At 43.3% G+C, this 13,393-nt stretch overlaps 1 protein-coding gene across 1 annotated transcript in view; it reads left to right on the top strand.

The window, feature by feature from the left end:
- The window catches only part of CFTR (CF transmembrane conductance regulator), a 145,441-nt gene that overhangs the window by 56,266 nt on the left and 75,782 nt on the right, over positions 1–13,393 (top strand). Inside the window, exons 7-8 of the mRNA XM_053253764.1 lie at positions 6,214–6,339; positions 13,029–13,275. Of these exons, the coding sequence (XP_053109739.1) occupies positions 6,214–6,339; positions 13,029–13,275 (373 nt within the window). The remainder of the gene's footprint in view (positions 1–6,213; positions 6,340–13,028; positions 13,276–13,393) is intronic.

The raw sequence follows: 13,393 nt of genomic DNA, 5'->3' as shown, positions 1-13,393 counted from the left end.
AGTGTTGAACAAAATGTGTGAATAAGGATATAGATATTGAAGCTCTTCTTCCAAATGTAGTTTGTTTCCTTTTTTGGTGAAAATTTCCAGGTATTGTGAATCAAAATCTTTATATTTACTGATTTTTTGTCTCTTTATTTTCTAGATGTACATTCTGCTAATGACCTCAGTATAGTTTAGAGTGTAAAATAATGGCTTGCCGTCTAATAGAAATGACACAAAAGGAAGATGGGATGGGGTGGAAAGAGGACAATAAGTGAATGCATATAATGTTATGCATCAAATGTACACACAAGCCTTATTCACACATTATATTCGATGCATGTACAATATATGCACATACAGATCTATATGCACATAGTTATTCATATATTGGCCTTTGCACATAATGCGAAACTGCAATCACTTGAGGCAAAGGTTGGAAATTGTGTACATCCAAATGCAAAGTGAGCTGTGGCTTCCCTCGCCAAATTCCAATTTGAACCTTCAGTTTATAGTGAATTTCACCACCCCAGTCTGAGGTTTGGGGGTAGCAGTGTTGCGTCTGAACATGGACAGTGCCATGGTTTTGTGCTGTTTCTGGAATCATAATCATAGAGGATGGCCCAGACACCCAGTATCGCGCCCACTCCATGTCTGCGAGCTTCTCTCTGGCCACCTTTCTGAGCACTTGCCCCGCCTCCTGCGTCTGATCTAATCATGCACTTGCCCAGCAACAGGGGCACCACCACATCCCATCCCAAGCTTTAAGCCTATCAAACAGGAATGTCACATGGGGGCTTTAAGCCTATCAAACAGGAATGTCACATGGGGGCTTTTCCCACTCTGTCCCTTGTTCTTCCCTGCCTGGCAGTCAGGAGAGAAAGGGGAGAGAATAGCAAGAATAGCAAAAAAAACCACTATTTGCTTTGCTCTCCAAAAATGAAGTGAGAAATATGTATGTTCACAAGAAAATGCAGTTGCAGTGGCAACATAAACAGGGCAGCCCCATGAGAAGGCAACATATGGAAGGGCGGTGATACTCAGGGTCAGGTTTAAAAGACAGCCCCACACAGGAGTTCCTGAATGGTTCAGGTCTATTTTTTGTTCAGTGATGTTGAGGAAGGGGGGACCAGTCCCTTCCCTTGGGGTAACACATGCAGTCCCTAGGCTTACTCATGAGAAGAACTGCCCAGCAGGATAAGCATTGCCTACAGTGAAAGGAGAGATGTGATGAGGATGGCTGCTGCTCCGGAGTGGACCACTCTCTCATGAGAATGGAAGGCAATGGAGTTACCTATTCACAATTCATGAGAAGAACCATCCAGGGGGACAAGGGCATCAAGCAGAATCATTAATAATGAGTGGCAAAAGCCCTTCTCCCATGGACTGCTCCCTCACTAGAGTGATAGGCCATGGAGATATGCATGCTGGCCAGACAGAAGATGCCACCCAGCCTGCTTTCCCCACACAAGCAAGCTGCGGGGACGGGTAACCTGGCAACACTTCTCCCAGTCTTGGCGACTGCTGAAAGGAGGCTGTCTAAGTGGGCCCTCTGCCAGTCTGGTCACCCACTGGGACATATCCATCTTTATTTTTGCCCAGCACAGCCACACCACTCTCCCAGGGTTGTTGGAAACCAGGGCTCTCCTCTCCTATGATTCACCAGTGTCTGCAATGTGATTCATGGTTAGAAAAATTAACTGTGGGTTCAGCAACCTCCGGTTTCAAGTTATATGTGAATGTAGCCATTATGTTGAATGTGTGTACAGCTTTCCATCTGTACTTGTATTTGAGAGAGTCTGTACCCAGTTTTACTTTTACAATGAACTTACATACAGTCATTCACACAAAGACACGTACATGTGTACAGACACCTGAACACATGTACAACATAATCTGCTAGTTTGGATTATACTATTCCTGTTTATGTGATTAGGAAAAGGATGCCCCAAGAGCATGCCGAACAAGACATCCTCTGTGGCATGTACCTTCATTGCTTCTACACACTCCCCAAGTACTTGTTTAAAGAATTATTTGAAGCATGTATAGAGGGACTATTCAGATGACCAACCCTCCCCTCCAGTAGAATGGCCTTCTCATGAGAGGGATAATGCTCGGCCAGCAAGCTGACACGGTACCATGAGTTTTGTTTGGTCTCCATGGACTTCTTTTCCGAGGTGATCCATCACAAGAGCATCCTTGGTCACAGCGGGCCAGGCCCCAGGATTCTTTGCACTCCCTCATATAAATATTCCCTCCTAAGAAGTCGTCATGTTCCCTTCCTTTTCCTGAGTAACAGAAAAATGGCACCCCTCAGCATCTTTCCACTGCAAGAAACTGTGCTTGTGCATGACTGATTTGCTGCGTGGCTCTTACAAGGGCAGTGGTGCAATCACTGTCAGATGAAGGGTGTGCATGGCATTTAACTGGATTTGAATGACCTTTCCCTGCCAAGGGTTTGTGGACCATTCCAAAAAGGCACAATCACTCTCAGAATGTGCCCTTGCAGATCGTGGCCAATAGCTGCCATCCTGCTGATGTTCTAATGCCTTGCCCATGATTTGGCAATGCAAGTGCTATGGAGCTTGCTGGAATGTGGCCTCAGCAGACCAGAAAGAGGGAGGACATCCCTGCTCTCAAAATGGAGTTTTCTGGGCTGCAGTTGGACCAATGTCTGCAATGTGATTCATGGTTAGAAAAATTAACTGTGGGTTCAGCAACCTCCGGTTTCAAGTTATATGTGAATGTAGCCATTATATTGAATGTGTGTACAGCTTTCCATCTGTACTTGTATTTGAGAGAGTCTGTACCCAGTTTTACTTTTACAATGAACTTACATACAGTCATTCACACAAAGACACGTACATGTGTACAGACACCTGAACACATGTACAACATAATCTGCTAGTTTGGATTATACTATTCCTGTTTATGTGATTAGGAAAAGGATGCCCCAAGAGCATGCCGAACAAGACATCCTCTGTGGCATGTACCTTCATTGCTTCTACACACTCCCCAAGTACTTGTTTAAAGAATTATTTGAAGCATGTATAGAGGGACTATTCAGATGACCAACCCTCCCCTCCAGTAGAATGGCCTTCTCATGAGAGGGATAATGCTCGGCCAGCAAGCTGACACGGTACCATGAGTTTTGTTTGGTCTCCATGGACTTCTTTTCCGAGGTGATCCATCACAAGAGCATCCTTGGTCACAGCGGGCCAGGCCCCAGGATTCTTTGCACTCCCTCATATAAATATTCCCTCCTAAGAAGTCGTCATGTTCCCTTCCTTTTCCTGAGTAACAGAAAAATGGCACCCCTCAGCATCTTTCCACTGCAAGAAACTGTGCTTGTGCATGACTGATTTGCTGCGTGGCTCTTACAAGGGCAGTGGTGCAATCACTGTCAGATGAAGGGTGTGCATGGCATTTAACTGGATTTGAATGACCTTTCCCTGCCAAGGGTTTGTGGACCATTCCAAAAAGGCACAATCACTCCCAGAATGTGCCCTTGCAGATCGTGGCCAATAGCTGCCATCCTGCTGATGTTCTAATGCCTTGCCCATGATTTGGCAATGCAAGTGCTATGGAGCTTGCTGGAATGTGGCCTCAGCAGACCAGAAAGAGGGAGGACATCCCTGCTCTCAAAATGGAGTTTTCTGGGCTGCAGTTGGACCAATGTCTGCAATGTGATTCATGGTTAGAAAAATTAACTGTGGGTTCAGCAACCTCCGGTTTCAAGTTATATGTGAATGTAGCCATTATGTTGAATGTGTGTACAGCTTTCCATCTGTACTTGTATTTGAGAGAGTCTGTACCCAGTTTTACTTTTACAATGAACTTACATACAGTCATTCACACAAAGACACGTACATGTGTACAGACACCTGAACACATGTACAACATAATCTGCTAGTTTGGATTATACTATTCCTGTTTATGTGATTAGGAAAAGGATGCCCCAAGAGCATGCCGAACAAGACATCCTCTGTGGCATGTACCTTCATTGCTTCTACACACTCCCCAAGTACTTGTTTAAAGAATTATTTGAAGCATGTATAGAGGGACTATTCAGATGACCAACCCTCCCCGCCCCCCGCCTTTCTCTGGACATCTGTGTACCTTCCCAACAGGCACACTCTCAGAGCATTTCCTTTCTAATCACATGGGCAGGGACTGTATCTTCGGAACTGCCCCAATTTTGAATAGGGCTATTCAATGCAGTGGGCACTGCAGAAGACAGTTCTGTCAGAAGAGCATTCTCTAGGGCTTCCATTTGCAATTCATCCCAGCCAGCTGATAGAAAGGGTTTCCCATGTGTTCTTTCTGTTGCTAATCTATTCCAACTTTAGCACAAATTTCAGTGGGAAATGTAATGATGCATCCACATGAAGTTGAAAGTACATCACTTAAGTTCTTAGTGCTATCTGCTGACAATTGGTGAAAAAATTGTCTTTTCAAGTTTACGTAGGAATAGTATTGAAAAGCCACAGCTTTTTCACAGATTGCCAGCAGATGGCATTAAGAACTTATCTGACATATTTCCACCAACACCATGTGATTACATCTCATTTGCAATTTGCCCTGAAGATGGAATATATCATTCTGGAAGACCCCCTCCCCCAATCTCACCTCCCCCTGAGATGCACACAAGTAAATGACAGCTGTTGGAGACCATTCTCAGAGGAGACAAGCCAATGTCAATTAGTCTCAGCTGAGCCAGTAGGGAGAGCGCACTGATGCAGCCAGAAGGAATGGTCACCAATGGAAGCAGTTTTGGGAAAGGAAAAGCCAAATGGCAATTCGACCTATCTGAGCTGATGGAGAGGACCTTACTCCCCCCAACCACATATGAGCTCCTGCTGAGACTTTCTCTCTCTTCCTACCACACCCTACCAGGAGCATCACTGCTGAAGCAACATCCGTAACCAGTAGGAAGGTGCCTTTGTCTCTTTTTCTTCTTCCCTGCAGTCTGGAATCAAGTGCTGGATACCATGGAAAATGTAGTTTTTCCAGGGTGCCTGACAAATGTAACAGCAGGGAAAGGAGGAGGAGATTGCCTTCTTCTCGCCCTCCTTTCTTCTGCCAGAGCAGCAGCCAAGTGGATGGGTAGGTAGGAGTTCTCCAGTCTGGACTGAAATCTAAAAAGTAAAGACCTTTTGAGGTCACAATGCTCACCTTGTTTTCAAGATAAGCATTATGAGTCACCAAGGTTTGTATCCTTAGCCAAGTATTTACAAAACTTGGCAGCATCTTTAATTCAATTTAGTGTGTAAATTCAAGCCCTTCACTGCTTTTTGGCCTTTAATGGTCCTAATGGGGTTAGGTCACAATGCTGCATTGATAGTGGAAACCCCCATTGATAGTGGAAACCACAACTGGCACAATTCAAGACATTACAACCTTGTGCCCCCTTGGCTGCCAACCCAGCAGTCCTTGGCCCTAAAAGCTTCCCTTGCCTGCCCACTTCCTTCCTGCCATAGTGCTTCCTGTGTCTAAGACATATGTATCATTTTGCCCCAGTCCTTAACCTATCTCTGGGTGAAGTTGTAATTGCAAGTCATAGCTTTTCCTTACAGAAGCTGGACTGAAAACTGCTAACACACTAGCTTAGCCAATCAGTGCCTGATGTTATACCACCACAAATATAGAATACGTATTCTATCAGAATTATTATTGTTTAATTCAACATATTCCCATAGTCAAAGCTTAACTGCCTATGCTGGCATTATGCCCGATTACTGCCATATTGTATCACATGCAGTCCTCCATTTGCACTTGAAGTTTTAAATTGTACAGCATATTAATGGAAGGCAGACTTAAGGATTCATATATTCTTGAGACTACATTGCAGAGTTATGATACTTCCAGATGTAGTATTTTTCAAGTTAAGTATATACCTAATTCACCTGCTGAAGTCAATGCAGATTGAAAGTACTTTATTTTTGCTGGATCGTGCCTTAATTGTTGTGGATGTGGATCGAGACCTCTCTGTACCAATGCAGCTTCCTAAACTGTAGATGTTGGAGTTGCAGTGCCACATGCACTTATGCTAGTGCAAGTGTTTATGATGACAGTTCTATATAAATTAGCAGTGCAGCCAGATATAAAAATTTCTTTCTTTTGTTATAATTTGAACTGATCATTTCTACCAGCAGTGTAGCATATGCAGTGTTAAATGAAGTTACAATGGATCACTAAGCATAAAATATAATTGAGATTCTCTGTTCATAGGGATCAGAGAGCAGGAAAGATCAACGAAAGACTTGTCATCACCTCAGAAATGATTGAAAATATACAATCCGTGAAAGCTTATTGTTGGGAGAACGCAATGGAAAATATGATTGAAAGTCTGCGAGAGTAAGTGTGTGGATTGGTACACCCAAGATTTTGTAGTAAATCTTCATACCTGTTATATTTATATTTATTTGGTTATATTTATTTGAGGTTTACATTAGTCAGGCTGTTTTCTTTATTTCGTAACAATTTAAAATGGGATTGAAATCCCACAATCATTGCAACACTATCTTTCATATGTAGAAATACATTTACAAATATTAATAGAAGAAATATAAGAGCATAAGAACAGCCCAAGGCCTATCTAGTTCAGCACGCTTTCTCACACTGTAGACCACCAGATGCCTCTGAGAAGACAGGAGGTGGGGGCATGTCCTCTTTCTTGCTGTTGCTCCCATACAACTGGCATTTGGGGGCATCTTGTTTCTGAGGCTGGATGTGGCCTATAGCCACCAGACTAGTAACCATTGATAGACCTGCCCTCCATGAATTTGTCTAAGCCCCTTTTAAAGCCATCCAGGTCAATTGTCATCACCACATCTCATGGCAGAGAATTCCATAGATCAATTATGCACTGTATGAACAAATACTTCCTTTTGTTGGTCCCTTAGTTTCAAGAGAGGACCCCTGGTTCTAGTGTTGTCCACTCTCTCTACTCCATGCATAATTTTGTACATCTCTATAATGTCTCCCTGTAATTGCCTCTTTTCCAGACTAAAAAGCCCTGTGTGTGGCCTTGCCCCATAAAGAAGGTGCTTCAGGCCCCTGATCATGTGTTTTGGAACTCTGTGTAGCAAAGAATCTCTCTCAAGACAGAGCAGAGCTAGAGTGGTAAATGAGATAAATTTAATTGTAGCCCTGATTCCTCCTCAACATGGGCTGTCAGACTTTTTGGAGGACAGTGTGGCCTCTAGAGATCATACAATCAGTAATTCTTTTCTTTAAAAGATTGCGTTGTGGTCCATGCCATCTGTCAGGACTGGAAATTATTTCAGATTCCAAGGTGCCTGTCTTGCGCAGAAATGAATTATTAGTTCAAATTTCTGTCTGCCACCATCCTCTTTTTACATTCTGGCCCTTGGCAGAACCGTAAAACTATATCAAATCCTAGCTGCTGGACTGGCAAAAACAAAACAAAACACGATACTGGCTTTCCCTCTTCCCCCAGCTCTGCTTCTGGGAACCAGTATGCAACTTAGGTAGTTAAGACTGTTTTATGATACAATTTCTTAAATATTATCTGGTTACTATATGTTTTCCTTAATAAGCACCTTCTTGTTTGATATACAGAACTAACTGTGGTACTGGGTGTGTCACCTATTCTGTTTTTGAGAAAGACAGTCTGCAGTCTTAGTGTCTGGCACATAATGTAAATATGAATTGCAGCAGTATTCAGTATTGCAACATATCAGAATTTAGCCGGGATTCCATGACTTTAGTAATTGGAAAGAATACAGTGTTGAAACGAGCCCATCAAAATGTTCTAAAACAAGAGAAAACCAGTCTATATCTAAGTGCTGGGATTCCTGAAAGAATCACAAGAATATAAGACATGAAAGGAGTAAGACAAAACTCCATAAGGCTGTGCATGAAGTGCCTAACCACCGAACCCAGCTTTTTACCCCAGCCTTTTACCAAGGTTAATGGCACTGGTGCACCGTAACCCTGGCTTAAGGGTCATATGTGTGCTCGGGCTGCATGCATCCCAAGTGAACACACAGATGGGTGCCTAGAGCGTCGGTTGCACAGAGGTATCCCCAAATGCAACATGCTGGGACATATCATCCTCGCCTCTGGAGATCTGCACTTCATGCAGCAGAACGGATCATGTGGGGTCCGTGCGTCCTCCCTCCCTTGCAGGATCATCTAGGGGGAAGGTAGGTTTTGCACAGCCTTCCCTATGCCCACCTTCCCTGCCTTCTGGTCATGTTAATAGCCTTCATGTCTACTTCCACTAATCAGCCATTGATATTGGAGGCTTCAGATGTTGCAGTATGAAAAAAGGCCAATGAGGAGCTGGCCTCATTTCCAACGGGTAGCTATTATTTTGGAACCCAAGCTTTTGCATACATAGGCTGTTGCATACCAAGCTTTTGCATACATGGTGGCTGACATCCAGAGCAAGGGAATGTGGGTGTTCCTAACCTAATGAGTGCCCTCGCTGTACTAGAATCTACACTTTCCAAAACACCACTGCAAATAATTTTTGGAGCTTGTCTGTGCTCCACATGTGCTCTGTCAGAGCAGAAATGGATCAGCAACAGCAACACGTTTTCACTCTAATAGAGCACTTCCAGACCAGAGCACTTTCACTCTAATAAAGCACTGTGGGCAAGTTCCAAAAATCAATGACACTTCTATGCAAGAGTGCTTCGGAAAGTATAGGGACTAATGCTGCATGGGCACTCATGGGCCCCCATTCCCTGGCTCTGGATGTCAGACATCTGTTAAAATCCTGTCAAAGGCACACTTAATAGCTCCAAATGAGGTGTGGATTGGGGCCAATGTAGGGTTTTTCTTTCTTCAGTTTCCATTATGTTCCAGCTGTCAGCACTGAATTTGATTTGCTATTTTATTGCTCATGCATTTAGTTCTGTAACCCTTCAGTCTGCTCCTGAATAATGTGAAGGACAAGGGGCTCTATGGAGGCACAGTTCTCCTTCCTAATACATCCTCGATTATGTACGTTCATTGAATGATTAACCTTCAATTGCTGCAGTGTTGCACTGGGGTAAAGGGTGCTCCAAAGCTCAGTCTACTGCTATTGCTTTATTACACTACTGTATGGAAGCTTCTTTCAGTCTGGCATAAGAAGCTGATAAGGAGCTTCATAATTCTCCAAAGTGTTCCAGATAACCCTTGCATTTTGATGAAGCAGTTCTGAAGAAATGAAGAGCCACAACAATTTTTCTTATCCTATTCTCTAGTATATATGCTTCAGACGTTTCAATTTAGCTATTAATATGTTCTTCTCCTTCCCTTTTCCCTCACAGTTTTATTTGGCATAGTATGATTTCTGTATTTGTGCATCTGTGCTTACTTCTCTATAGAAGTAAACTGAGGAGGTAGCTAATAAAAATGCCCAACTTGATTTATTTGGATAATACTTAGGCTGACGTCTGTAGGTCTAGAATGTTTTCAAAATCACACAAGAGATAAAGCATAATCACTTGCAAGAAAAAGAAACAGAAAAACAGGGAAATGATCTGGCTTTCAATCTTGTCACTGCTTGCAAATTGTAAAGGCTGTGTTTCCTTGACCATAGATAACATCCATATTTTTGGAGACAAATTCATACTGTCCCTATACACAAACTTGTTGACAAAATCTTTGCATGTGGGACACTCCACATGCAACAACTATGCTTAGTTTTGCTACTCAGTTGTTGATATGGTTGCTAGATGCTCCATTTAAGGATCTTTTAAGGAGCTTCCTTATCTCAGAAAGTATAGCTCTATGTGGTTCTTGTTTTTCAAATGCTGACCTGTGTAAAGGTTTCTTATGATAAGCTATATTTTATAGAATGAGCGTAGAAATACATAGAAGGGATTTCTGGCAGAGGTGCAGCTAGTTAATTTTGGACCTCGATCTAATGAACATACCCCTCCTCCCGCAAAATAAGCATCCTCTTTGTGTATGTAATTTCATCACAAATCCACAGGTCTGGGCCAGAATATATATATATTTTTGGTGGGGGGATGACTACAAAAACCCCAAAGGAGCCATACATCTTCTTGACCATTCACCACAAACCCACAGATCTGGGCTAGAGTTCATTTGCTCTCCCCCACAATAAAGACTACACAAGCCCAAATGGATTCACACAGTTTCCTGACCATTCACAAACTAACTGGGACACAAGATGTTTTCCTTGCTCCACAGTTCAAACATAAAACCAACTTGGACATATAATGCACTCAGAAGAAATAAATTAAAACCATAACACATGCCCCTTGCTTCACAGTTCACATGCAGACCTTTTGGATCACAAACCAACATGAGCATAGTGGATTGAAAAATAAAGTTGTTTGTTAATTCAGATGTAACAGTTCCATTTTCACTAAAGTGTGAAGTAGTCTATGGATAGAGATAAAATTCTATGGATAGAGGTAAAACTCTTCCTGGAAGTTTTACTGCAGTAGGGATTGGAAAAAATTATTTAAAAACCACAGAATTGACCAATTTTCTTAAAAATAAAGATACACAGAGTCCTGCCATCTTGGACTACCTGTGTCAAATTCTAGAACTCTAAACTCAGCCATTCTGGAAATGTAAAGGTTTGGGCAAAATGTGGGGCGGGGGGCATGTTGCACCTTTTTATGAAGGCAAAGCGTAGAATCCTTCACATGGGAATGAAATGATAGTCTTGGGGTGGGGGACTTCAGTTCCAGAAGCTGCCCCCACTACCATTGAAAAGGCCACTAATAGGACCTTTTTTGAAGTGTTTTAATTAAAAAAAAAAATCATTAATCTACCGCCACAGAGAGTACACAGAGTCCTGCTAACCTGTCCTACATTTGTGCCCAATTTCAGAACTCTAGGTCAAGCCATTCTGGAGCCAGCATGGTGTAGTTAGAGTGCTGGACTAGAACCGAGGAGACCTGAGTTCAAATCCCCATTCAGCCATGATACTTACTGGGTGACTCTGGGCCAATCACCTCTCTCTCAGCCTAACCTACTTCACAGGGTTGTTGTGAGGAGAAACTTAACTATGTACACCACTCTAGGCTCCTTGGAGGAAAAGCGGAATATAAATGTTGTGTGTGTGTGTGTGGGTACACGTAAGGGGGTTGTTTTATCCTTTTTAATGAAGGCAACGGGCAGATTCTTCCTCATGGGGTTGGGATTGGGGGGGGGGGCACTTCAGTTCCAGAAGTTTTTGTAATTTTCTGCCATGAAACAAGCCACTTAGAGAACTTTTTAAAGTTTTAAAACGTTCAAAAAATAATTAAAAATCAATAGATTGACCAATCCACTTCAATATCAGTACACATTGTCCTAACCTGTCCTATATCTGTGCTAAATTTCAGAAGTCTAGGCCAATCCAATCCAGATAATATAAAAGGACATCTCTTTTCCCTTGGGCAATTTCAATTTCCTCTAGGAGAGTGGGTACAGGGCCCCGGGCCTCCAGGTCTATGCCTAATGGTGCCTCTGATCTCCAGTCTAATCCCACCGAGCTCAAACATGTACACTATATACCACAAACATAAAGCAGCAATCATATTATGTGATAAAGTTAACAGAGTGGGAGATTTGCTGTGAATTAGATTTGCCATATTTTCACATGTCCAACCTCTGTGAAATTAACAAGCAGAACATTGAAACATTTTCTGGCATGGAGGTAAGTGATGAAAAATATGACACACGCTTAATTTCTGCATGTCAATCTTCTGTTAAAATTACAGGAATAGGACCAAGAGGAAAAAAGGTGTTTCCAGCACTTTGTTGCTCTTAGTACCCAGCATACCTTTGCATACATAACATTTTAATGGATTACTCACTCATCTGATTTATTCAGTAGGGTGTGCACCAGAGGTAAAAGAGAATAGGATTTCTGTTGCTTTAATAATGATGCAGAGGAGAGGACTTTTGTAGGTGTGGGGGGAAATCTGGCCAGTATCTGGCCAGTATGGAAATCTGGCCAGCAGTGTGTAGAGCCGAAAGAGGGTTTGTGGGGAGAGTGGGTTTGACCCACTCTCCCCGCAGATTATCAAGGAGCTCTCCCTGTGCAGCTGGGTTGGCCACTCAGATGATTACCGTCTCTGTCATGGAGCCTGTTGGCAGGGTTTGGGGGCCTCCTGGCTCCCAGAAGCCCCAGAAGGCGCCGTGCACTTGTGTACTTTTGGGGAGCCTCCTGACACCAGCAGGCTTGTTGTAGCCTCATGCTTGGGAGGCTACTCATGAGTCAGTGTGGTGCAAAATCACACTGCACTGACACATGATCGCTTAACCTGCTTTTTAGGCACTCCTGCTCCTGAAACCCAGGTTAAGTGTCAGGCCACTTAAGAGGGTCCACCGCTGTGCCACTGCCACCAGGAGCCGCGTGGCTCCCGTTGGGTCTCACGACCAGCCAAAACCAGGCTGGGCTCCCTTAGCCCGGTTTCGGCTGGTCATGAGAAAAGCCTTTTTATCTTGCAGATATAAAGGATACAAGTTCTCTGTTCACCTTTGCATCCGCTCACTCCTTTAAGATGATCATGGTGAGGGGAAAGGAGGAGACAAAGAACCATCTGTTTAGTCCTGAGCTGCTTGGAGGAGGTGGAAGATAAAGACAGGATAGCATCTACTCTCCCCGCACCCCCAATGGTCCAACGTTGATCCCGGCTGCACGGGCTCCAGCACCCACATGGCCGGTGTTGCCACGAGCCATGCCGCATTCTGAAGGCCAGGAAAATGCACCCTGGCATCCAGACATTCCACAATGCACCGTATGATAAGTACAGTGCATTGAGGGATTCTCCCCTAAGTTGGGCACTCTAGGCACCCAGCTCTGTGTCTCTCTCCGGCTACGTGCCACTTGAGCACACGCATGACCACATCCCTGGATAAAAGCTCAGGTGGAATTCCCAGGCTTCCTGGGGAGGCAGCACTGGGATTGGCATTGATCCCGGTTGCGCTGCGTAAGCCTGGGTAGAGCTGCTTGTGTGAATAGCCTCATGTCTTTATAGCTTTAGCTGCTTTTCATTTTAAGATGACAACTCCTTTTCCCTAGGTGTAATGACTTTTACATGTTGTTCTTTTTCTAATAGGACTGAACTGAAGTTGACCCAAAAAGCAGCTTATGTGAGATATTTCAATAGCTCAGCCTTCTTCTTCTCCGGATTTTTTGTGGTATTTTTGGCTGTGTTTCCTTATGCACTGAGCCATGAAATTAGCCTCAGACAAATATTCACCACTATCTCATTCTGCATTGTTCTCCGAATGTCAGTCACAAGGCAATTTCCTTGGGCAGTGCAGACATGGTATGATTCTCTTGGAGCAATAAACAAAATACAGGTATAGTGCATAAACCTAGTTCCCTACAAGAATATAAACTAATCCTGTGTAATATATTATCCTGCCAGTTTATCATGGAAAGTACATAACATTATTTTATTGCTCTTAATTAAACGCT

Source organism: Hemicordylus capensis, chromosome 5 (assembly GCF_027244095.1).
Source record: "Hemicordylus capensis ecotype Gifberg chromosome 5, rHemCap1.1.pri, whole genome shotgun sequence".
NCBI lineage: Eukaryota > Metazoa > Chordata > Lepidosauria > Squamata > Cordylidae > Hemicordylus > Hemicordylus capensis.
The sequence above is the reverse complement of the archived record's forward strand: the minus strand, read 5'-3'. Positions and strand labels throughout refer to the sequence as shown.